At 40.9% G+C, this 25,084-nt stretch overlaps 1 protein-coding gene across 5 annotated transcripts in view; it reads left to right on the top strand.

Moving 5' to 3' along the window:
• Positions 1 to 1,365: 1,365 nt before the first annotated feature.
• Positions 1,366 to 25,084, top strand: part of trim33 (tripartite motif containing 33) — a 29,833-nt gene continuing 6,114 nt past the window's right edge. For 2 of the 5 annotated variants that reach the window (XM_069140527.1, XM_069140529.1), the window contains exons 1-18: positions 1,366 to 1,972; positions 8,904 to 9,022; positions 10,450 to 10,603; positions 11,006 to 11,138; positions 12,260 to 12,376; positions 12,486 to 12,600; positions 15,613 to 15,759; positions 16,358 to 16,475; positions 16,692 to 17,086; positions 17,818 to 18,006; positions 19,069 to 19,125; positions 19,389 to 19,589; positions 20,212 to 20,344; positions 20,686 to 20,749; positions 22,153 to 22,306; positions 22,748 to 23,151; positions 23,380 to 23,491; positions 23,571 to 23,645. In XM_069140527.1, the coding sequence (XP_068996628.1) occupies positions 1,381 to 1,972; positions 8,904 to 9,022; positions 10,450 to 10,603; positions 11,006 to 11,138; positions 12,260 to 12,376; positions 12,486 to 12,600; positions 15,613 to 15,759; positions 16,358 to 16,475; positions 16,692 to 17,086; positions 17,818 to 18,006; positions 19,069 to 19,125; positions 19,389 to 19,589; positions 20,212 to 20,344; positions 20,686 to 20,749; positions 22,153 to 22,306; positions 22,748 to 23,151; positions 23,380 to 23,491; positions 23,571 to 23,645 (3,279 nt within the window). In that variant the 5' untranslated portion in view covers positions 1,366 to 1,380. The remainder of the gene's footprint in view (positions 1,973 to 8,903; positions 9,023 to 10,449; positions 10,604 to 11,005; positions 11,139 to 12,259; positions 12,377 to 12,485; positions 12,601 to 15,612; positions 15,760 to 16,357; positions 16,476 to 16,691; positions 17,087 to 17,817; positions 18,007 to 19,068; positions 19,126 to 19,388; positions 19,590 to 20,211; positions 20,345 to 20,685; positions 20,750 to 22,152; positions 22,307 to 22,747; positions 23,152 to 23,379; positions 23,492 to 23,570; positions 23,646 to 25,084) is intronic. The other 3 variants (XM_069140530.1, XM_069140531.1, XM_069140528.1) reach the window with 2 other exon arrangements.

Below are 25,084 nucleotides of genomic sequence, written 5' to 3' on the forward strand. Positions count from 1 at the left end.
CACTGTTGTTTAGTTTAGTTTATTTAATATTATTCTATTTCATTTTATTGTATAGAATGTGTATTTAAAAAAAAAATTATATTCAATATTTTTGCCCCGTACATGCTGCTGGAATGTAAACATTTCCCTCTGAGGGATTAATATAGCATAGATGATGTTATAGATATCTATCTATATATCTATGTATGTATCATAAAATCATTCCTTCCTTTCCCATGATAATTAGGTAGTTTTATTACAGGTCAAGAAAATCAACATCAAAGGACAAGATCAATCGGTCAGAAATCATTTGACAGCTAAGATCAACGTCATAAAAAGGGGGAGGACTAAGATCAAAGGGGTTATGTGATTGGAGGAAGTCATAAAAGGGGGCGGGGCTTATATGCCATAAATCACTTGACAGGTCATAAATAAAGTCATAAATCACTTTTTGACAGAAAGTATTGTGTATCTCTCTCTCACATGTCTCCCTATGTAACATTTTTTTAGTGATCAAAAGACAAATTTAAAAACACAAACACAATAAAAAAACAACGACAAACATTTCTGGACAAACGATCACTTTGTGACATCAAAATGGGTCACATAAGTGCAATTTCTCACACATAATCTTCTCCATACATTCTTGCAGAAGTATGCAGTAATACTAAACTAGACAGTATTTCATTTAAAGGCATCTACAAAACTACAAAAAAAAAAAAATGACAGATGATGAAGACCCAAGAAAAGGCAAAGAGTCAAGGACGGTCACAAGACTTGGGTTCAAATCCAACCATTCTTGAGGACTCATGTACCACACCACTGCTGACGTGACTATAAGTGCAGACTCACCACAGCACAGAGGCAGCATTTAGGACTAACTCACTCCAACCTCTAGAAGTTGTCCTTTTCAACTAGTCATCTTTAATGATGCCAATTTATGTTTGTCAGATTGTCTATATTATCAACTCTTTGATCAGCTGTTTGACTTTGCAATTTTACGGTCTAGATGTGTGAGGAACAGTGATGAAAGCAACATTTCCTAATATCTTAACACACCACTGCTGTACACAGTGACAGTTCAGCCTATTTTTGTTGCTCACTGTTTAATCTGTGTGTACATATATTTTTTTTTTATCAAACGTAAAATATTTCATTTAATCAATACTTTCTGAATAATATCGATTTCACCAGTTGTAGAAGGAGATAGATCGATCGATAGATCGATCGATAGATAGATCGATAGTGCATTCTGCATGATTACAGGTTGCGCTTCCTCATTGATGGGATTGAGTAAACAATCAAACTAACACGACTCTTATATTACGTCATGACGTAAGCATACGTACTCGTGGTTCGAGAAGTTACGCAGGACGTGCGGCGCTTCTAAGAGGAAGGAAGATGGCGGATAACAAAGGCGAGGAGGATATGGAACCGTCTGTTAATTCGGACTCAGCGCCTTCAGCGCCGGACAACGAGGAGCCAGAGACGAAAACAGAAAACACGGTAATAGTTTCAGAAACAAATACGAAAGGAGACGGGGAAACAGAGACCCGCGATAACGCGAACGACCCACCTACACCCGCCAGTGAAGGAGGGGACGTTAGCAGCGGCGGGGCTGCCGCCGCCGCCGCCGCCGCCGCGGTAGTCGAAACCAACGGCGGCGCCGGCGGCACCGTTAGCCCGGCGGCGACCGGCAGCAACAATGCGGAGCCGGCGGCGGCTGAAGCCGTCGGCGGCGGGGACGTCGCTGTCGGCGGACTCGCCACCGAAATGTCCCCCCCTCCCGCGGCTCCGGTGGCCGCGCCGGTATCCACTCCCATTAATCTGCTGGATACGTGCGCAGTGTGTAAACAAAGTCTTCAGAGCAGAGACTGTGAACCGAAACTTCTGCCTTGTCTGCACTCGTTTTGCCTGAAATGTATCCCGCAGCCTGACCGGCAGATCAGCGTCCAGGTGCCTGGACCGCACGGACAAACCGACACGCACATAGGTGAGTGTTTTTTTTATTTTTCCTCCCCTCTCTCCAGCATTAAGTAGATCCACCTGTGAGCAGGCCTCTGCTCGCTCATCGGCTGTTGGTCGGGATGAAATGTTGTCAGAAGTTTTTGGGCTTCAACAACCTGATAATGAGTTTCTTGTAGGAACAGCTGGGTCTTTTTTTTTATCGGCTGGGTTTCATTTCGTAGTGTTGAATACGTTTTACACGCGGGTTCAATTTTTTTTTTAAATAAAATATGTGCCTGCAGAAACTGCATCCTGTTTGAGGTTTCAATCTGTCTCACGTACCCAGTGAGAAACGGTTGCACGTCGCTGGACCACAAAATCAGTCCTTGTGAAGATTTGACCACGTAATGGATGATCTGAAGTCTACTCCATCATATATCCGCATTTAAAATGGTTTCCTTGATTAATCGCAATACTTGCATTGGTTTTACTCTTAATATTCGTCAATGTGTTTTAAGCCTAATTTAGGTATTCAGATTTATTCTTGTGAGGTTTGTGAATGAAAAATGAATATGGGATGTCAAATTGATCAAATTTTGCTGATAAAACCATTTGGTTCCTGTCAAACTTAAGACTTGAAGTGTCATACCGAGTGTGAAGAGGTGGATTATTCGTCAAAATGTATTGTTGTTGCCGAGTCATGTAACTCCTATTACATCAGCTTAGGTCATTATAAGATGTATGAAAGGAGACGAAACAGCCCACAGTAAAACTGATAAAAACCATTTGATTCACAGATCAGTGTGGACGGTGTAGATACACTCTTTGATAAAAAGGTGTGTTTTGTGAGGGTCTCGGCGGGCAGACCGAACTGTGAATGACACCGACACCAGAAGGGTTCTTCAGTGCATTGATTTGTGCACACAGTAATGAGAAGGGGGGACGTCTGTCGAGGCCCGCGTACGAGGTGTTTCAAGATTTAAGAAAATACGCCTTTATTTATCATGGTAAACGTATAATCTTCACAACAATTTTTGGCATTTATTGAACAAAGATATGTCAACAACCACCAATATGCTGTAAAAATCATATAACAATAATACGACGGCAATCAAAAAGGTATCTGCCTCCAACTCACCAAACGAAATTGTGTTTCCATTTGCTCTCCACCAACTCAGCTGTAAAATCAAACAAGCAATTTAACAAAGGAGCGTTTAGTTTTGGTTTGATCTGTGTCACAGTGCGTGACTGTTTACATCCACCTGGTGAGAGCTGGAAGTCATTCATTCTTCCTGTTCTTCATTCGTAACGGTCCTTTTCCCCTGAATTAACTTGCATCACCACACGATTGTATCGTCAGGGTTAATTTACTTAAATCTAATGACAATTTCAGTGATACAATAACTTGATAAAATGCTGCCCAAATAATACTGCATGTCAAGCCAATTTATGTGTGAAGGAATCTGTCAGTTGTCTTTGAGTTTGACAGCTTTCGCATGTCACATAGTAAGGCCGTCTCCAGTAAGGAGGAAACGATCAGTATTTATGGATTACCTACCGTCTTTGTTTCATCATCATCTACCCGATGCTTGTTGTTGCACTTGTTTGTGTTCATGATCAGCTCGGTGCAAAGTTTCTTGTTTATATGCTTTTACTCTCAGCTGTGTGAACTGACCTCAATATGAAGCGTCCTTTAGGAATTTAGCTAAAGGAAAAGAATCAGCCATCTGTCCGTCCGTCCACCCATCCGTCCGTCCACCCATCTGTCCGTCCACTCACCCATCCATCCATCCATCCATCCATCCACTCTCCTCTCCTCTCCTCTCCTCTCCTCTCCTCTCCTCTCACTCTCCTCTCACTCTCCTCTCCTCTCCTCTCCTCTCCTCTCACTCTCCTCTCCTCTCCTCTCCTCTCACTCTCACTCTCCTCTCCTCTCACTCTCACTCTCACTCTCCTCTCACTCTCCTCTCCTCTCACTCTCACTCTCCTCTCACTCTCACTCTCCTCTCCTCTCCTCTCCTCTCCTCTCCTCTCACTCTCCTCTCCTCTCCTCTCCTCTCCTCTCCTCTCCTCTCCTCTCCTCTCCTCTCACTCTCCTCTCCTCTCACTCTCCCTCTCACTCTCCCTCTCCCTCTCCTCTCACTCTCCCTCTCCTCTCCTCTCACTCTCCTCTCATAAAAAAAAAATCATCTCTAGCTGTGGGTCGTATTCCAGCAGCGGCGTACCGCAGCTGTTAGATGCATATAGGGGAAACACTGCTGTACCACTTAACACCTTAAGCACACTGACGCTTACAGGTGAGGGAATTGAATTTCAGACTATTATGTTGCAGAAGAAGGTAGCTGGTCTGTCTGTGCTTAGATACGGTCCCATTTCCCCCGAGAAGATGGTCAAACAGTAATCACGTCTTCCGACATAAACCCGCAGCAGTGAGCAACATGAACCTAAACGATCAGTCGAGTTTAAATTAGAAAGAAGACTGTTCAGGATCATATAAACACTGAATCAATTTTTGCTGCAGCCATAAGTACCAGACTTCATTTTATGTTCTGTCATACACGCCGTGATCAACAGCAAGGCCCTTTTACCTCCCTCCAGAGATGTAGTCATCATGTTTATTGCTGTGGCGGTCATACATTTCACGAGGAGCTAGATCACAAGAATATAAAGTGGATGCTGATCAAACATTGTGGGCTTAGAGTCAAGCTGAAAGTGCACAACTGCGTATTCAACCGGTGACAGAGGGACAATCTCTCACGGGGAGAAAATAATTATTGATAAGTTTTTAATGTTCACAAGAATTCATACTAGTTTCCCTAGAAATATCATGTTCACATGTAAGCAGCATTTTATAGACTTATGCATGCTATGTTGTTAAATTAATGTATCAAAATACAAATCCAAGATATACCTATAATAATGAATTCATAATTACCACATATGTATCTTGAAATCAGGAGATATTTTTATGTAATAAGAAGATTCACATATCCCAACCACTGTATTGTTTTTTTTGACTTTCAGTTGGTACTTATGCAATATGGAAGTCATGATTACAAGATAAGGTCTCCAGTCTGTTCTGTCTTCAATGAATGCAATACATTATAATGTCTGAGGGATTGTAAGTGCATAGACAAACATGTCTTGTCAATAGGTTTGCTGCCTTACTACTTTTATAAGATGCACACATCAGTGTGTGATCGCACCGATAGACTCCATGGTGCCGATACATTTTTGGATGGCTTCATTGTCAGACAGCTGTCAAAAGCCCCAAGAGTCGGTCCACAGCAGCTCAGCTGGTTTACAAACGCTTTATCCTGAGAACAGTTCGGCTCAAGCAAAACCACAGTGTCAGCATGTTTATCACTTCTGTTCTGTCTAAACGGGAAAACAGACCAAGCTCAAATGGTATATTTACCCTTCAGGAGAAAATGTATTTATTCTGTGTCATTTTATGCTGTCCAATCAAAGATGATCTCCACATTGCCTTTTTATCTAAAGGTAGAGTTCAGATTTAATCTCAGTCTTTACTGCCATCAGCTGACATTTTGCAGAGCATCTGAACTGCTAACATTCGGGTTGGTGCATTAACTGATTTCATATTTCTTTCAAGTTCTACACGACAATATGTTTTACTCCACTGTTTTGTGGAACCATAAAATGTCACTTCAACATTCCTGTAAAGCCAGCCTGTAAAACTGGCTGTCTTAACTAAACAAGTGTTGAATTTCAAGTCTAATGAAGGGACTGTCTCATGGTAACATCTCCTGTTACTCTCTTCTCCCTCTTGCTATGCGTGTGCAACTTTACTTCCTGACAGTACCTGCCACCAAGCTCGATATCATTTTATTAGTCCGAGTCTCAGTGGAGAGTTTTAATAACGCGCGGTCTAAATTTTGTTTTCAGGAATCACATTAGTATTGGTTTCAGAAGAGGTTCAGTGTCACGTGGTCTGAATTGTGTTTATAGAGCTGCCCGTCACTGAAAAGTGTTGCTACTGGGGGGAAATTGGAATACGTTGTCTTTTAGGGGGATTTATATATTTACCTTTAGAGGATGATTTGATAAGTATCATATGAAACCGGCATTTTCCCCAAGTTTGTGGAAGACTTAGGCGCTCAGAATTTAGGTGGGAGTTTTGGTGTCCTCCCCCCCAAAAAGGTACCTTTTTTTCAGCTGAGAATATGCAAGTTCCCATGATGTTTGACCATTATTATTATTATCATATCTGTGTAAAACCTTCCAAAATTTTGGTAAAAGTAGAGCAGATAATAAGCAACAGCCACAAAGACAAAACTTGCTACAGAAGGCCACTGAGGAACAACTACAATGGGAAATCTGGGGGAAATTATTTAGTTACTTTTGATATTCTCCACAATAATTTTACAATCATTCAGATTAAGTGATGCCCAAAATGGGAGGGTGCTGCATCTTGCCCTTATGATGGACGGAGAACCCCGGACCGAGCCCGGCGGTGTGCGACTTGACGGGGGAAATGTCTTCACGTTAAACTTTTCTTCTCTGTCATACCTGAGCTAAAGTTTTGGAAATCAGGGTTTTAAAGCGCTGTCGCTCAGTTAATATAATAATGACCTACACAGCAACTTTCCACAGAGCCTTCCTCAGTTTGTGAAGCCCCTGACATTTGTTAATTGGCCACCTTTGCTGTAACATTTGAATCTTGTGAAGGGTTCGTTAGTAACCAGATTTACGGCTTGGATTAACATGATATTAAAGGATTTCAAATTATGTCATCCCTGCCTCAGCCACAACACTGAGCCAGACTGCTGATTGACAGTGTTAAACCCTGAGCTTTAACCGAGCGCAGGAAGTTGCTAAAATGTGTGATCACCAAATTTTTTAAATGTTTTATAAAAGCAGCCTGTTCTCTACGGCCCGGGACATAACATGTTTTTGTTTTTTTAAATGTAGAATCACTACATTACACTTTCATTTCATACTTTTCAGTTGTTTCCAAGTTGATGTACATTTTAATGCTTTTGAAAATGGATATTAAATTGTTATCAGGTATTTTTCATTTGTGGCTCAGTGTGTAATGAAAAGGAGTGACTGGTTTGGCACATGCTGGACTATGACACAATATATAGTGATTTTCTTTCTATTTATAGACTCAAGAATTGATTCTGAATAAAATTGAGGCATGAACAACCATAATCGTATGGTGAGATTGCCAAAGATTCTCATTTCCATCATTTTAAGTGATTATTTATTACTGAAGTTGAATGTAGAATGAATGAGAAAATTTAAAAGGAGGGCGAGTCAGCTGAGTTCATAAACAACATAAGTATTTTCCACTTGGGCCGGTCAATTCATCATTCGTCCATGTACTTAACTTCATTGTGTACTTCTTGTTCGTCACCTCTGCTGTAATAACTGGTAGCAGCTCGTTGTTGTTTACATCCTTACTAATAACAGACCTTGAAATATCTGGAAGTACCTGACGGGTGTGTTTCATACAATCCTGATTCACAGTTAGATGTGTCCGAACATCAACACACAATACTGCTTGATGACAAGTCTTCTTTTTCTCCCTCACAGCATTACTGACAGCTTATGCGAAAGTATATTTTAGCTTTCACAGAAGATACAAATTTCTGCTCTACCAAAACATTAGATTACAATCGAAAAATTGTAGTAAGGTTCTTTAAAGCCAAATCTTAATCTCTACTTTGTGGTTACCACGTAGTTGGAAATAAGTGATAGTAACCAACACCAGGCAGAGTTGACTTGTAAAATCACTTCTGTGAAATAGGTTTGTCCTTTCTTGGTTTAATCTTAGATTAGGTTTTAATGGCAGCTTGTTTTGGTCTGTTAATTGTGCTACTGGCTTCTGGCACATGCAAAACAAATAGGTTAATAACTGACAAAGTAATATCCTGATTTAGTCCAACTAATGTAATTGGGGTTGAAACAAACCGTTATAGTTTTCTTTCCCGTTCATATTTTATGTAGCAGAGTGGTGTGCTTTTGTTGAATGTAAGGAAACACGACCCCCTAACCTGTTAAAAGTAAGGTTTTAATTTTGTATACGTGTATTATATACAGATGTGCAGCTGAGTTTGGACTGTACCAGGTCAAAGTGTGTGTGTGTGTGTGTGTGTGTGTGTGTGTGTGTGTGTGTGTGTGTGTGGTGGTGGGGTTGTGGGGGGGTTGTGGGGGATCCTCAACACAATCCCTGTCCAGATGCTTTCACAACCAATCACACAGTGAGCCTGACAGCTGGAGCTTACACAAACCGGCTGTGTGCTGCTCAAGTCGGTGTAGACCGGCTTATACCGGTTTTTACCTCAGCTGGCTGGTGACGGGGGATTTATGGTTAGTGAGGTAGAGAAGGGGCAACATATTATGCTGACTTAATTTAAAACATTTCTGAGAAGTGAAATCTTGTGACTAATATTATACTTTAGAAAATAAGTGGCAAATTTAATGTACTGAACTAATTATTTATTGGCATCTATGATTATAGCAGTAATTCCCCTAATTCTATTAAGAAATCCAAATAAAGTGATTAAGTCAAACAGTCCTTGTTATTTGGCCTTGAAATGTAATATTCTAATAAACATGCCAAGGATGATGAGATTGAATCTCCTGGAGACAAGCGCTAAATCAATTAGCCTCCATGAGTAGGCAGAGATGTCCCACTGTGCCAAGAATTTTTAATAACAACAGGAATTTACCTAAAGGAAATTATGGAAATTAGAAGAAAGTCTTCTGAAGGCCTCTTATTAATCCTCTTGTTACAAGCAGAACTATTTTTAGTTTGGAGTTAAGGGACTTTATTAGTCAGATAAAAGATTACAGATGGGCTTCTCGTTGATTGTGACTTCTTGGGTTTTCTTTCCATTTTTCTTCAAAGATGAGTCATAAGTGATTTCTCACTTCGGCCTGAACTTGTTGGCCAGTCTTTGATCATTTGACTTCATTTGACCTGTCCCCCTCCTCTCTTTTGTCTCCAGTAAATGTGATGCGGTGTTCAGTTTGCAACCAGGACTACAAACAAAGTGACATTATCGACAACTACTTTGTCAAAGACACGACGGAGGCCACCAGCACATCTAATGAAAAATCTGCACAGGTATGTTAAAACTGTTGTCTTTGAGGCCCCAATGCTTTGCAGATAAATGTGTTCGTATCAATGCTCGTAGGCTCTTCTCTGCTGTTCGGTGGGGCCGCTGCATAACCTTGGGATTCTGATAATATCTTAATAAAGCAAAGACCCGATAAAATCTTTTCCACGCAAATGCTTATGTTGTTTTAAAGCAGCGAAGTGCAACGCTTACTATTACTTTTTTGATGTGAGGGCATGTCTGCAGCCATTCTGCTGCAGTAACTGTCACAGGTTTGTCAGAGGCTTTGCTGAAGAATAACGTTAGAAAATCTAATCAACTTTTATTCAAATTCTGCGTCTATTGAGAGCCGAGCTTTGGCGCCTTCTCCAGGTCTTTGCTTCTCTGACTCGGTAACGCAGTGCAATCTTTTATTTGGATATTTTTTTCCCTCTGTCTCATTATTTTTTTTTATCATTAGTTCTCAGACAATCCGCCATCCCCTAAGGAACTATTGCTATTAGAAATCGGAAAGTTAGTTTTGTGGATATAAAAGACGTGCCTCTTCTCTCCTGTTGAGCTGCGACAAGACAAAAGGTGTAAATGTCAACTGGATTTTGAATGTGGTTTTCTTACAGTACCTGGAAGTTCCAGTTCCACTTCAGCTCTCCATCTTCTGACTTTACTTCTTTTTTTTTTTTTTTTCATGAAAATGGTGTGCTTTTTTTTTTTTTCCCTTCTCCAAAGCGTGACTAACATTATTCAGTCCCAGAATGAAAGTCTGTATTCAGTTTTCTAAGTCACAAAGATTCAATTATTGTCTTCAACCAGGATTCTTGCTGAGACATTAAGGTGAAAGATTTAGTGTGTCTCAATCATATATTATTCTACTCCTCATCCAGCCAGACTCAAATGTCTTGTTTGGGTAGCTTGTATTGTCCACTGATCTTTGGAGACAGACCCTGGTGGTAGTAAAGTATGGAATTAGTTTGGTTAGAGAGCTGGGGACATAACAAAGTCCATCTGCACACCGGTTTATTAGATTAAAATTACTTTATTCATTCATAATTTTTCTACTTTACTTGTAACCTTGAAACGGCAAGATGGCATTATGCATTACACAGACACAGAATTGATGCTCACAATTAAAATAAACCAAGTTATTTTAGAGAATCTGACTGTTTTAGTGTTACCTTCAGATTACACTTTTTTTTTAAGATCCTAACCCTAATGATATATTAGATCTTAATTGTTTTTGCTTTATGGAGTCAGAATTTGATAGCTAAGGCTTTAATATACCAAAATATGGAACTCTCGCATTTTGACATTTTTCTGTGGCGTGAAAATGTTTTACATTGTCCCAACGAAAGTGTTCACAAAGTACTTTGTCAGGAGAAAGTCGATATTGATTCTATGTAAAGCTCCTTCAAATGCTTAATGGTGTTGTCCTTCCAAGGTGTGCACAAGTTGCGAGGACAACGCAGGAACCATCGGCTTTTGTGTGGAGTGCGCAGAATGGCTGTGTAAGACCTGTGTGGAGGCCCACCAGAGGGTCAAAATCACCAAGGACCACAAGATTCGCACAAAGGAGGACGCTGACGCTGGCTCGGGTAAGATGGCTGACCCTCGGAGTGAAGTATCGATCCCTGCTTAGTGAGGCTGAAACGGCAAAAGCCTGAATGAGACAGCCCGTAGTTGAAGCACAGTGAATGTGGTACTGCTGATTGGCTGTTGCCATGGTAATGGTGCTGCAGATCTTGTTGCATAGATGGTACCTCTGGCTGAGAAGACGATACATCCTGAAGCTCTTAACAGAGTTTTTAGGCCCTCTCTGCCTGTTTTTTACCTTTTTGTTTGCAATCATGAACAAGCTTTGACAAATCTTTTGTTGCTTTTTATTTTTGTTATTCTTTTGTTCTGTCATTCTCGATGTATTTGATTTAATATGCTTCATTGGTTCCTGTCTATTTCTCCTGAGCATCACTGGTGTCCTTTCTCCTGTGTGTCTACAGAGTCTGTCGGTCCATCTGGACAGAGGCCTGTTTTCTGTCCAATCCACAAGCAGGAGCCCCTGAAGCTGTTCTGTGAGACTTGTGACGCTTTGACCTGCAGGGACTGTCAGCTGCTGGAGCACAAAGAGCACAGGTAGCTCAGCATATACACTTTTATTTTATTTTTCTAATGGACTGTCCATTTCTTCTTTATCTGGTCGGGTGCCAGTATTTTTGGATCAACTGTGGCAACATTCAGTATTTTACACCGGCATTCATAATAACTCTGGTTTCTGCATTGGTTGTGTTTTGGTTTGACATGTCATAGCTCATTATTTACAGTTTGAATCCTCTTTGAATTCGTGCTGACTGTCTCCTACAGCAAACAATAAGGCTTTCACTGACTGTCTGCCCTGCAGGCAGCCATTGGTTTCAGTTCATTTCAGTGTAAAAATCAGTTGCCGAGATCTGAAACATGCTTGTTGGTGCTAAAACTGATGGTGTGAATGTACATGGCAGATTTGATGTCAATTTAGCGGTCAAGATTTAAGTGTTGGTCACAAGCAGATTGATAAAGGAGCCACATTAGACACGGTCTTGGAAGAGGTAAAACAAGGACAAGAACAGTTTTTTTTCCCATATTATTATTTTTTTTTATCAAGTCCTGTTTATTTGTGTAGCTCATTTTCACATGCTGTGCCCGAATGGATTTTACAAGACCACATGGACGATAACTTCCAATCCAGCTGACAAAACCTAAATATCTAAGGGATTAAATCATTAAAAAAAAGTGCAGCCAAAGAAACTCAGAAACAGACTCCTCTCCTACCAGTGGTATAACTGAGGAATATACAAAAAAAGGAAAACGGTGTATATCATTTACAAGAACTACAAAACATCAAATGGGACAAAGAATACAACAACTGGATCATAATATGTCCAATACTTAAAATAGCCCAAGGGGCAATTTGTGGGTTTAAATGTTTCTTCAACAGATGGATGCAGCTCAATATCCCCCCCCCCAAAAAAATCATAAATTCCCTACAATTGACAACAAGAGACAGTAGTTGCATTCATGCATGTTGCTTGAGTACTAATGAATAATATGCAAAGTGTCAGAGCATCATTTTGGTAAAAAAAATAATCATTTGCCAAGTTTTTTGCCATCGAAACCTCATTAATATTTTGAAGCCATTTCTTGTTCTGTTTAACATTAATTTTGTCATTAATTTGAGTCATTCAGTTCATCAAACGTTGTTGGTGACTCATTCCTAGGTACCAGTTTCTGGATGAGGCTTACCAGAACCAGAAAGGCACCATTGAGTCCCATATAGCCAAACTACAGGAGAAGAGGAACTACGTCCATTACTCTGTCTCTCAGGTGCAAAGCAGGTACGAGTTTTTCATGACCAGATTCCGCTCCAGTAATCCCCATTGACACCATTTCTGTATATACTGTTGGCTAGTATTGAATCACTTAGTCTTTTTTTTCCAAATCCAGGTTAAAAGAGCTGAATGAGACGCACAAGAAGGTGGAGCATGAGATAAAAATTGCAGTATTTACTCTTATAAATGAAATCAACAAGAAGGGCAAGTCCTTGTTGCAGCAGTTGGAGGTAAGAGAATATTAATGAATGTTAGTCTGGCCTTCATATTGTGCTTCAAAATCACTAGAACAAATAATTGCATTGTTGAAATGGATGTGGAACGGTACTTGCATGTATTTGAGAGCTCATGCTCTGCTTGTTGGTTCTCTGTAACAGTAATTTCACTCCTGAAGTTTATGTTGACATTACTGAAATTACACAGGTGTTCGTAAAAGGTTTGCAAAAGGACCTTGTGTTGTTTGTGTGTCTGGTCTCTGGTCATACATACAACTATAATGAGACATCCAAGAACACATTGTGTAACTATACTTTCTCATTTATTATAGATATTAAATCCATTCTTTACATACTCAGTTCTGTCATTGAATTCACTTCATGTCATATTCCCGACTACCTCCCCATTTTCTGTACGCTGATTTAATTTATTTGTTTGACTTTGTTGCATGCTATTACCTCTACAGAAGCATCCCATGGTGATGGTTAAATTGTGTAAATGTAATAAAATCTTAGGATCTATTCCATCTCCATGCATATGCTAACATATTTGTAGTAGCTTAGAGACTTGTCTCAGTCAAGATTCAAAAAACATTAAAACACCTGCAGAGGTTGTCTGAAATTATATTGAAATGTTGATCTGCATAATATGGAGTGGTTTCCACAAATCAAATCAAAGTTAATGGTGGAAATACGCTTGCTTTTAAAGTGTACAGTTGCCAAAAATGTCTGTCACTTATACACGTAGTCTTATCAGTTTCCTAAGAAGTCTTTACAGTAAGTAACTTTTAACCTCTTAATGTTACACACACACACACACACACACATACATACATACATACATACATACATACAGTGGGTACGGAAAGTATTCAGACCCCTTTAAATTTTTCACTCTTTGTTTCATTGCAGCCATTTGCTAAAATCAAAAAAGTTCATTTTATTTCTCATTAATGTACACTAAGCACCCCATGTTGACAGAAAAAAACAGAAATGTAGAAATTTGTGCAAATTTATTAAAAAAGAAAAACGGAAATATCACATGGTCATAAGTATTCAGACCCTTTGCTGTGACACTCATATTTAACTCACATACTGTCCATTTCTTCTGATCCTCCTTGAGATGGTTCTACTCCTTCATTGGAGTCCAGCTGTGTTTAATTAAACTGATTGGACTTGATTAGGAAAGGCACACACCTGTCTATATAAGACCATACAGCTCACAGTGCATGTCAGAGCAAATGAGAATCATGAGGTCGAAGGAACTGTCCAAGGAGCTCAGAGACAGAATTGTGGCAAGGCACAGATCTGGCCAAGGTTACAAAATAATTTCTGCAGCACTCAAGGTTCCTACGAGCACAGTGGCCTCCATAATCCTTAAATGGAAGAAGTTTGGGACGACCAGAACTCTTCCTAGACCTGGCCGTCCAGCCAAACTGAGCAATCGTGGGAGAAGAGCCTTGGCGAGAGAGGTAAAGAAGAACCCAAAGATCACTGTGGCTGAGCTCCAGAGATGCAGTAGGGAGATGGGAGAAAGTTCCACAAAGTCAACTATCACTGCAGCCCTCCACCAGTCGGGGATTTATGGCAGAGTGGCCCGACGGAAGCCTCTCCTCAGTGCAAGACGTATGAAAGCCCGCATAGAGTTTGCCAAAAAACACGTGAAGGACTCCCAGACTATGAGAAATAAGATTCTCTGGTCTGATGAGACCAAGATTGAACTTTTTGGCGTTAATTCTAAGCGGTATGTGTGGAGAAAACCAGGCACTGCTCATCACCTGCCCAATACAATCCCAACAGTGAAACATGGTGGTGGCAGCATCATGCTATGGGGGTGTTTTTCAGCTGCAGGGACAGGACGACTGGTTGAAATTGAAGGAAAGATGAATGTGGCCAAATACAGAGATATCCTGGAAGAAAACCTCTTCCAGAGTGTTCTGGACCTCAGACTGGGCCGAAGGTTCACCTTCCAACAAGACAATTTTTTTTTTTATACACTTTATTATACACTTTATTAATCCCCGAGGGGAAATTTCTTCACTACAGCAGGGGGGCTCTCAGGGGGGAGATGCTGCAGCAGGCTGCCACTAGCGCGGCGCCAGGTAACCTGACCTGAGGTGCATGTTTTTGGATGATGGGAGGAAGCCAGAGAACCCGGAGAGAACCCACGCAAGCACAGGGAGAACATGCAAACTCCGCACAGAAAAGCCCAGGACCGGATTCGAACCTGGAACCTTTTTTTTTTTTTTTTTTTTTTTGCTGTGAGGTGACAGTGCTAACCACTGCACCACCGTGCCGCCCAATGACCCTAAGCACACAGCTAAAATAACAAAGGAGTGGCTTCGGAAAAACTCTGTGACCATTCTTGACTGGCCCAGCCAGAGCCCTGACCTAAACCCAATTGAGCATCTCTGGAGAGACCTGAAAATGGCTGTCCACCAACGTTCACCATCCAACCTGACGGAACTGGAGAGGATCTGCAAGGAAGAATGGCAGAGGATCCCCAAATCCAGGTGTGAAAAGCTTGTTGCATCATTCCCAAGAAGACTCATGGCTGTACTAGCTCAAAAGGGTGCTTCTACTCAATACTGAGCAAAGGGTCTGAATACTTATGACCATGTGATATTTCAGTTTTTCTTTTTTAATAAATTTGCACAAATTTCTACATTTCTGTTTTTTTTCTGTCAAGATGGGGTGCTGAGTGTACATTAATGAGAAATAAAATGAACTTTTTTGATTTTAGCAAATGGCTGCAATGAAACAAAAGAGTGAAAAATTTAAAGGGGTCTGAATACTTTCCGTACCCACTGTACATACATATACATGCACACACTCTCACACTTTGGCTGGCCCAGGCTGAGTCACATCATCATAATCCTAAAATACTCTGAGACAGACGTTTTATCTTTAGCTGTCTGAGCACAAATGATCACAGAGATAAATGACATTATTATGAATAGATGATTAACCTATCAATAATTCACAAACATCCGTTCCTTAACCAAAGTAATCTTACTTTCTGTCCAGAGTGTGACCAAAGAGCGCAGTGTGAGGCTTGTAACTCAGCACAAGGACACCACCCAGCTGGCCCAGCAGATCCACCACGTGCTCAACTTCTGCCACTGGGCCATCACTACTGGCAGCAGCACCGCGCTGCTCTACAGCAAGAGGCTGGTATGTTTCTCTGCAGCTTAAGGAGCTACAGCTGACTATGGGCTCAAAAACAAAACAAAATTGACATCAGATGGCATGACTGGTTTACAACCAGGGAAAAGTGTTGAGTTTGAGAGGATCCCAACATTTTGTTGTACATCAAAAGAATTGCATTGAAATTTTTTTTTTATTCTTGAGTTGATCTTAATTGCCTCTGTTTGTGACAGAACACGTCACAAAGTGAACATCCATCAGGTGTGAACAACAGTCTCTGAAGCCTGTATAAAGGAGCAGTCTATGAACACTGCATTATGTCTGAAGTAACCTGCTGGCCAAGTTTTGGCGAGATATATTTCAAGTTGCTGAACGGTCTCCTTTTTCCCCGAATTACGTTGATGTGGGTTTGTTTTCTTTACTCACACAAGACAGGCTGCTGTCCTGTGGATTAGACCACTCCCCCCCCCCAAGACCATCTGCAAATTAAATAATTGCGCTAGTGTTATTGTAGGATTAGGCAGTAATGCTGCCAAAGGGCATGTTGACAAATGGGGTATTTGTTGCTGTCACGTAGTCAGGCTCAGTAACCGAGGAACATTGTTCTGTCTGTGCTTGCATTTAGATTATTTTCCAGCTTCGCCAGCTCTTCAAGGCTCGACTGGAGCCGGCACCACAGGCCAATGGAGTTGTGCGATTCTTCTGTGACCCCACCTTCTGGGCCAAAAATGTAGTGAATCTAGGTGAGAGAAACTTGTTACCTAATTATCCCTTATCAATCAGTATTTCCTGTATTAATTATTGACTTTCAGTTGCTTAATAATTTGTTCTGATTAAGACAAAGAGCATCTGATACTCTCAGTCTTTGGTTATTTCTTTGTGACAGATGAAGGAATATTTCAGAGCATGCGCTCTTCTTCCAATTCAGCTCACTAACGTCCACCTTCTTGTCGTTGTAGGTAATTTAGTAATTGAAAAACCACCTCCACCGCCCAACATGATGGTCGGAGGACCGCCTATTTCTCCAGGACAAGGTCACACAGGCAAACACCAGGGTCAGATCAATCTTGCCCAGCTCCGCTTGCAGCACATGCAGCAGGCGGCCTATGCACAGCAGAAGCAGCATCATCAGCAACAGCAGCAACAACAACAACACCAACACCAACAGCAGCAACAACAACACCAACAACAACAACAACAACAACAACAGCAGCAGCAGCAGCAGCAGCAACAACAACAACAACAACAGCAGCAGCAGCAGCACCAGCAGCAGATCCAGCAACAGATGCGCATCGCCTCACAAATGTCCCAGCAGCATGTCCGACAGGCGGGCCCCCCCTTGGTTCAGCAGCAGGTATGGAAAACACTCGTCAAGGTACCACACTGGAATAGAAAACAAAACTGTGCTCTAATTCAACTAAACTTTACAAATCTGTTATTATGACTGTTATCATTATTTAATTAGTTACATTTTCACTCTTAATTTTTTTTTAAATATATTTATTCATTCAGTTTTGGATCAGATTTGATTATAATTATTTTTAAGGGGGGCGTCTGAGAGGATTTGGTGACAGACCACCTTGAGAGCCTCATCCAAAATGAACACACTGATGATCACTGACTGAAATATCTCAAGAAGAACATGTACATCGTTTAAATGAATACTTTTTCTGTTTTCATTAACCACAAATGACCTGCTTAACATTGTTGTCAATTATCGTCCGAATCATCCGATGATTTCAGAGAGTTCATAACAAGTAAATAGTTTCTTGTATTTACATTTAAAGTCATAATGCGGTGTGGTAATGAATTGATTAGCAGGAACTGAAAATTCTCCTCAGAGGTGCGTTAAAGGACAGAGACATCTAGAACGCAGCACAACACCACCACATGACAAGAACTTATGACATGTTCCCTGTGATGGATTATCTATCTTCTATCTGCAGGAGGGCTTTATTATGATTTTTTTTAATGGTTTTGTTATTTAAATTGCTTGACTCCGAAGAGTGCCTGCTGTTTATATAATCCTCCATTGCTGTGTGTATTGAGTGATATGATTTTCACGCACAATTTATCTTTAACCAGCCTCCAAGACTCATCAGTATGCAGCAGCTACCAAGAGGGCCCGGGGGTATGAACGGTGGCCCCGGTCCCCCCATGTACCCTTCCACCCACCACATGCGCCTACCCGGTCCACCACAGGGCCGAATGGCCAGCTCTCAGCCAAGACATAACGGGCAGCAGTACACCCCTATGATGCAGCTACAGAGACAAGTTAGTACAAACACACACTGGTTTCATTTCATTGAAATAGATAAACAGGATGGTTTTGGTATTTTATGGCAAATTATGACTGGCGTTTTTTTTTTTAAACTCTCAAAAAGATTTTATTGGTCAAAATCTGTATTAAAATGAACATACACGTGTTGCTGAGAAAATACTTTTGAAGTCCGTCTGTGATTGATGGCTGAGGTGTACCGTATGGAGGCTGATGGTTTCGCTATCTATCTTGACTTTCCAAGGTATTGTGTTCTGAGATGCCATATTTAAAATTAAATAATTTAATCCAAGTGAAATCTCATTTGCTGTGTGCACATTCCATTTTCTTGTTTGAAAATGCATTATTACTGATCACATTACACTTAAAACTGCAGCTATCTAATTACTTTGAAAACTTACTGTCACGATAGGCCGGCGCTGACGGAAAGCCCTGAACGTACTGGAACCTGAATATACAATCACATCTTGAGCAGTGCCAAAATCCAGTTCCTGGAACTTGTGGATAGTTAACACTGGAAACAAGGCTGAAGCCTGCAACAGTGGCAACACACTAACATTATGTTTTGTGAAGTCCCTGCAGTGGAAAAGGGCGACTTCATGTTACATCTGCCCTCTTGTCTTGACTTCTGCATTTCCCATTTTGCATTCAGTTTCAGTACAATATCGGGAGGGTTAGTCTACAAAGTGAACGAGAAACTATTTGTCAGTAAAGTTTTGATTTTACTTCAGAAGATATATTACCATGAACAGGAGATATTATCTTAATTTTGTGCACACAAATGGCAAATGAAATGTCAATGTGATGAATTATATTTAAATACAGGCATACCTGACCTTTATAGGCAAGATGACGGTGAGCCAACTGAAACGGTGGTTTCAGAGGAGGCTGCAAAAGTCTTCATTCAGCTCTGCCTCACCAATGTGTCTATCCATATCAAGCTGACTGTTTGCTCAAGTAATGTTTACAGTTCAGTATGAAAGTACATTCACTGCATGCATGTGAGACTAGGTAAGAGGCACCTCTACTATATCTAGCCCCTTTTTCTTTGTGTCCAGATGTCTATAGAATCTGAGATGAGCCACCCAAGGTTTCGTTTCTTACTACAATCAGGGGTTTGGCACCTTTTTCCTACTTTGTCATTTATGTGTCTTGTGTAGCATGTGTGGCCACTCGAATGCATGAGAAAGCAACCATGGTGTTTACACAACAATTTTTATTTTATTTTTAAAAACCTCAGTGAATGACCCCCCTCATTGTTGCTGTTGTCCCTCCTCTCGTCACTTCCTTCTTTCTATCTTCCCGACATCGCTCTTCCTCTCCACTTTTCCGGTGCTCATCTTTTCCTCCATCCTTCCTTCTCTCTTGTTCTGTGTAGCATTCCAACCCAGGACATGCGGGGCCTTTCCCGGTCGCGTCCCTGCACAATGCCAACCCCACGAGTCCCACCAGTGCCAGTATGGCCGGTGCCCATGCTCACCGAGGCCCTGCCAGCCCCATCATAGGTCCCATCGAGCTCATCCCCTCCGTCACCAACCCTGAGAACCTGCCCTGCCTTCCTGAGATCCCGCCCATTCAAGTGAGCACAGTTTAACCACGGTTGTTTACAGTTTTAAATTAAAGAATTATAAAATGATCACTTAGAAAACATTTAAAATGTGATGGTGTTTCTTTAACGTATCACATAATCATTTTGATGTAGAATGAGTACATATATCTGAGATAAATATATATAACCTAGACAGATCAGTTTTACCTTTATTTATTCTAAAAATGTCATCAACATCAAGTCATTTATTCAAAAGAACACACGCAGCCTCAAAACTACAGAAGTTGCATTATGAATCTAAGCTACGAGTGTCTCCAATTTAGCAGTGTTGGAGTTTATTCTACTAGAAAGTTGTAACTGGAAAAAAAAAAAAACCTTTTAAAGCCAACTGATCTGGTTGTGTGTCTTTTAGCTCTGAACTCAACTAATGATCTGACATTTAGCTGTAGCTTAGACTGAAAGTTCAAAGTACAGGGAAAGTCCAATTTAACAGGTCAGAAAGTATTACAAATATTAATCTCTTGGATTGTTATATTTTCCCTTGTTGTTTATAAGGTTTAATATATTACTTGTAGAACAATGGTTGACTCCTTGAGTAACATGATTCTCTGTTCATATTTTCTCGACCATTGTGCTTTTCTGGCATCACTAGTTGGAGGATGCAGGTTCCAGCAACCTTGGACACCTCCTTTCTCGTTACATCACAGCCAGCACGCAGCATCAGCTGGGCTCGATGGACATGAACCCCTCACCTGGACTCTCCACACACTCTCCTGGGTCTTCAGGTACCCACATGTTCAGGGAGAACCTCCAACAGAGCTTCCTGTTTGTCCTTTCATGCTTTACTTCCTGCATTCTTCAAGTTGAAAGTTGAAATAGTTTTATTGAATGTGTAAGACATTCTTGAATTAAATTGCTGTATAATGATAAACTATATGTCATTACCTTGTTATAAAATGGTATATACTATATTTTTTTTTACCCAATTTTTGCACCTTAATTATTTCTTTTGTGCTAAATGTCTGATTTTTCTCATTTATCACTGTGTACATGTTAAACAACCTTCATGTACTTGTACAAGAAGTTACCTTTGCTGTTTGATCACCCGTTTCATTTCTGTCTGCAGGTCTGTCCAACACTCACACGCCAGCACGACCTTCTAGCAATTCCAGCACAGGCAGCCGCGGCAGGTAAGAGAGTCTGAAGCTATTGAATGAGCAGAACACTTTGCCCTTAATTTAAAAAAAGATTTGCTAATGCACTAGTGTACGTTTGACCTGTAGCAAAAGCAATTGTGCTGGTTTACTTAATCGCAGGTTTAAAGACTTTGTTCAGTCCATTAAAATATGAGCTGTAGGGATGTCCCGAGCAGATCTCAAAGATCGGTGTCAGGGAAGTCATTTTTTTCAAACTGATTGGTATTGCCTACACTGAGCTATATTTAGCTCCTTGTTTTATGTCAACTGTCACACCGGTGGCATTAATGGAGAACACATTTTGTGTCAGGAGGCAGAGTATACTCTGGCATGTGGCATACGTGTGACAAAAATGCGTGCAGCATGGAAATAATTTAAAATTGAAAAGAATAGCAGCTCAACAGCTAGTTGTAATCTCTGCAATTTAGCATTTTGTTGAGCTGCGTTCAATACTACTAATTTGACACCACACCTAAAATATATATGAACACTCAATGACATGCAGTAAGTTTACTCGTGTAACTTTGATCAAGTGGAATTGTGACATTAATAATTAAAAAACGGTGGTCTATGGTGCATTTTTAACACAAAAGCCATGATTTGATTTCATTTTCAAAGTGTTGAAGGACAAAGCCTAAAGATTAAACAGTTCTAACTTTCCAAATACTGACAATCTGTGTGATTTTAAGCTTGACAGCAGAATTGTACATAGACCAGACTGGGAGTTTAAAACAAGTCTTCGCACATTACAACGTCGTGCAGTTTGGTCGTTTAAATATAATGCATTGTTTTTCTTTCTTTATCTTTTACCCCACAATCCAGTCATAATTCACGCATTCGGCCGTTTCCCTCCACATTGGAACTAATGATGAGAACTTGAATAATAAAGTTTGTGAAAACAGGGAGATGGGTAACAAGGAAAGTCTTTCATCTTTATTTCTTAGCAATTAAATGAAAGATGGCAGCTGATAAAACTCGGTCAATGCTGAGGTGGAGGGAAAATACGCATTAGTGAGTGACACTGCTAAAAAAAAAAAATCAATAACACTATCAAAGGCACGCAAAAATGAAGAAATATTGACACAGACTTGCTCAAACATCAGATGCTCAGAAATGGCCACATATATGTATCTTCACCATTTGGTTTGACCCTTCATGTGTTGCAGCATAAATCAGGAACTCAGCGACAGGATGTGGATGTTGTGACACCTCTCGTTTCATACGAGAATTTAGCATTCATAGATTTCATAGTTAACACGGTTATTAAGTACAATCTTTCCCTTGTTGTCTAACCTTAACCAGCAGCTCCAGTAACAACAAGTGATTGTATGTTTGTCCTGTGCTCGACAAACGGGTTTAGTCAAAACGGTTAAGATCCCTGTGTTGTGTCCGGGAAGCTGTAGCTCTGCAGGGAGGGCGGGGCCAGGAGGTGGAGGTGCAGTGGAGCAGGTGAGGGTGAAGCAGGAGCCCGGTACAGAGGAAAGCTACAGCTGCCCAGCTTCCACTCTGAAGACGGAGCGGGGCAAAGATGCCGGGAGGAGCGCCTGCATGGTATGAGCGCGTCTTTTCACCCACCAGTTTTAAAACGGGCCGTTGGGTTCTGGAAAGTGATGACATCAGACTGCACTGATCTGTAATACTGGCAGCTGGTTATTTGTGCTGCTTTGAGCTTGTTGTCAGTTTACATCATGATATGGCAAACCGTGTTGGAAGGAGTCTCCTTCCAACATTATGGAAACAAAGGTCCAGGGGTGCAGGAAGATCAGTTTGAAAAGTTTGGTAAAAAAATATGTCAACAAGTGGAAATTCAACTCCACACTGGTGACAACAACTTAACTCAGATTACACAAAGGTCCACATTTAAGACAGATTCTGTCAGTCTTTTCCTCGGATATACTGAGATTCACACTTCTCAATGATATATTAGTAACAGAAAATGTTATTATTATAAAGTGTTAAAACAGTCTAATGATTTTGTGTGTTTTCCCCCAGATGAGCAGTCCAGAGGACAGCCCCCTTCCTGTATTGGGAACCATATCTACAGGCCAAGATGCCCTCAGGGCTCTAGGGGAGCGCATCAAAACGGAACCCCAGTCGGACACACCTTGTTCTGGACTGAACGGCTCCAATGCAGCCGCGTCCTCTTCCTCATCTACCACTTTGACCTCCACTACCTCGTCGTCCACGGAGAACAGCGGCTGCACGATGGGCGCTCCCCTCACTAACGGAACAGAGACCAAAGAGAGCGGGACGTCCGCTGGAACGGGGAAAGAGGACGACCCCAACGAAGACTGGTGCGCTGTTTGTATCAACGGTGGTGACCTGCTATGCTGTGACCGCTGTCCCAAAGTGTTTCATATGAAATGCCACGTTCCCACCATAAAAATCTTCCCCACGTAAGTGATCAGTACAGCTCACTTTTTTTTGGTGATGCAGTCTTGTTTTACATCAACACAAACACGCGAACATGTTTGAGACATTGACCAAATTCATTCCTAATTTGCAGTTAGAGCTCCGTACTTGCAGACAGACACGTCAGCCTGAAGCTAGTAACATGTCTAAATGCCTTACTCCTTACTCCTCCAGCTGTTCTGAATGTCCTCTGTGTGATTTCTGTGCGTCAGGGGGGAATTTCTCTGCACATTTTGCCGGAGTCAAAGCAACCCCGAAATAGAGTACTGTGACGACAGCAGGAAAATCAAAGACGAGCAGGCCCTGAGTCCTGAGGACCAACGGGTCAGTACAGCCACCCCATCCCAGACCTTCTTCATGAAGAGTACGAAGCAGCTAATTCTCTCTCTCTCCCTGTCTGCAGAGATGTGAACGCCTCCTGCTGTACATCTACTGTCATGAGCTCAGCATGGGCTTCAGGGAACCTGTTCCAAGCTCTGTAAGTGGCTCTACAAGACACACTCTCAAACACACACAGTCCTGTCAGTTACCAGCGCCGTCACAATCATGAAATTATAGATGCCAATATACAAATTTACAAATAGCTGCGGTTAATATTTCGTGTTTTTCTGTTCTTTTCAAGCCATCACAATAGTATAAGCCCAATCATAGTTTGTTAATACAGATATTATGAATAAGAGGAGGCATTTATTGGCATTGAACCTCAGAATCCACAAATCACGACCTCTCATTTTTAATTTAGCTTCAAACCATAATGTGCCCCCAGCAAATGCTCATCAAAATGCACTCTGTTGAACACTAGAAGTTAGGCGCCTTGAGATAATCATTTTCTGGTGCTTTCCTCTCATGCTGTTAACTAGAGCAGAGGGAGGGGGAGCAACAAAACAACGTCACTAAAAGAGCTCCAGTCAAACCTGGAAAAATGTTGGAAAATATATGTGGAAATATTGTTGGAAATATGCCTTTTTTGTTCTTCTTTTTGTTCATTTAATCCAGCTGTTTTCTACAGATGAATGCTTTTTATTTTTTTTTATTCTGCAGAATGATTGCAGTCAGCTGAAATAATTGTGATCGGGCCGTTATGTAATAATTGTAACGGTCATACCTGTTACAACTTGATGGCCCGTCAGAAGCGTTGTGAAACATTTTGGTCAGCTTTCCAGTTGCCTCGTGAATCCCATAAAAGTTCTCCTTCCTTCTATTTCTCATGTTGCAGCAACATTTCATCATTCTTCATTTCTTTTATTAGTCCACATCCACTCTCATCTGCGTCGTTGTTCTTCCCAAACAGTTTCACACAGTAATCAGAACATTTCCGAGGCAAAAAATAAAAGCCCATTTACTTGATTGTGGAACTAACCATAAACCTGGTTAAAATGCCAAGACATGTTTCCTCTTTTTATAACCCAGGACCATCTTCTAAAGCTCTGACAAACCTGGCAGCACCTAATTTGTGTCCGGTGTGTGGACATTTTTTTCCTCGTTAAACTGTATTGTATAATTTCTTCCTCTGATCAATAATTGATGAGCTAGCTCTGTGCAGGCTCATTATTATTATATGACTCATAAAGTCCTTTGAGGGTGACTGAAGTTCATTTCATTCCACAGGTCTGTAGCTTATATAATGTACATAAATATAAATCAGGTCTCAGGAGGGTTGAAATGAGTCTGTGGAAATTTGCAATATCAAAGTTGATGGGGCAAAAAGAAAATGCTCTTGTTTGGTTTTTTTTGACAAAATTCTGCTGTATATATATATATTTTTTTTTTTTAGCTTTATTTTTGTTTTCCTCCGTTAGTACAACATTTGACCACATTTTATTTACAGCTCAGGCCCTTTTTGGCATGTCTTTGTCCTTGTATAATTTTTTTTTTAACAATACAATAGTGTTTCGGGGTGCACTGTAAATGCTTGAA

This window comes from Embiotoca jacksoni, unplaced genomic scaffold (genome assembly GCF_022577435.1).
Source record: "Embiotoca jacksoni isolate LCO1_2020_lvr unplaced genomic scaffold, fEmbJac1.0.p SCAF_9, whole genome shotgun sequence".
In the NCBI taxonomy this organism is placed as follows: domain Eukaryota; kingdom Metazoa; phylum Chordata; class Actinopteri; family Embiotocidae; genus Embiotoca; species Embiotoca jacksoni.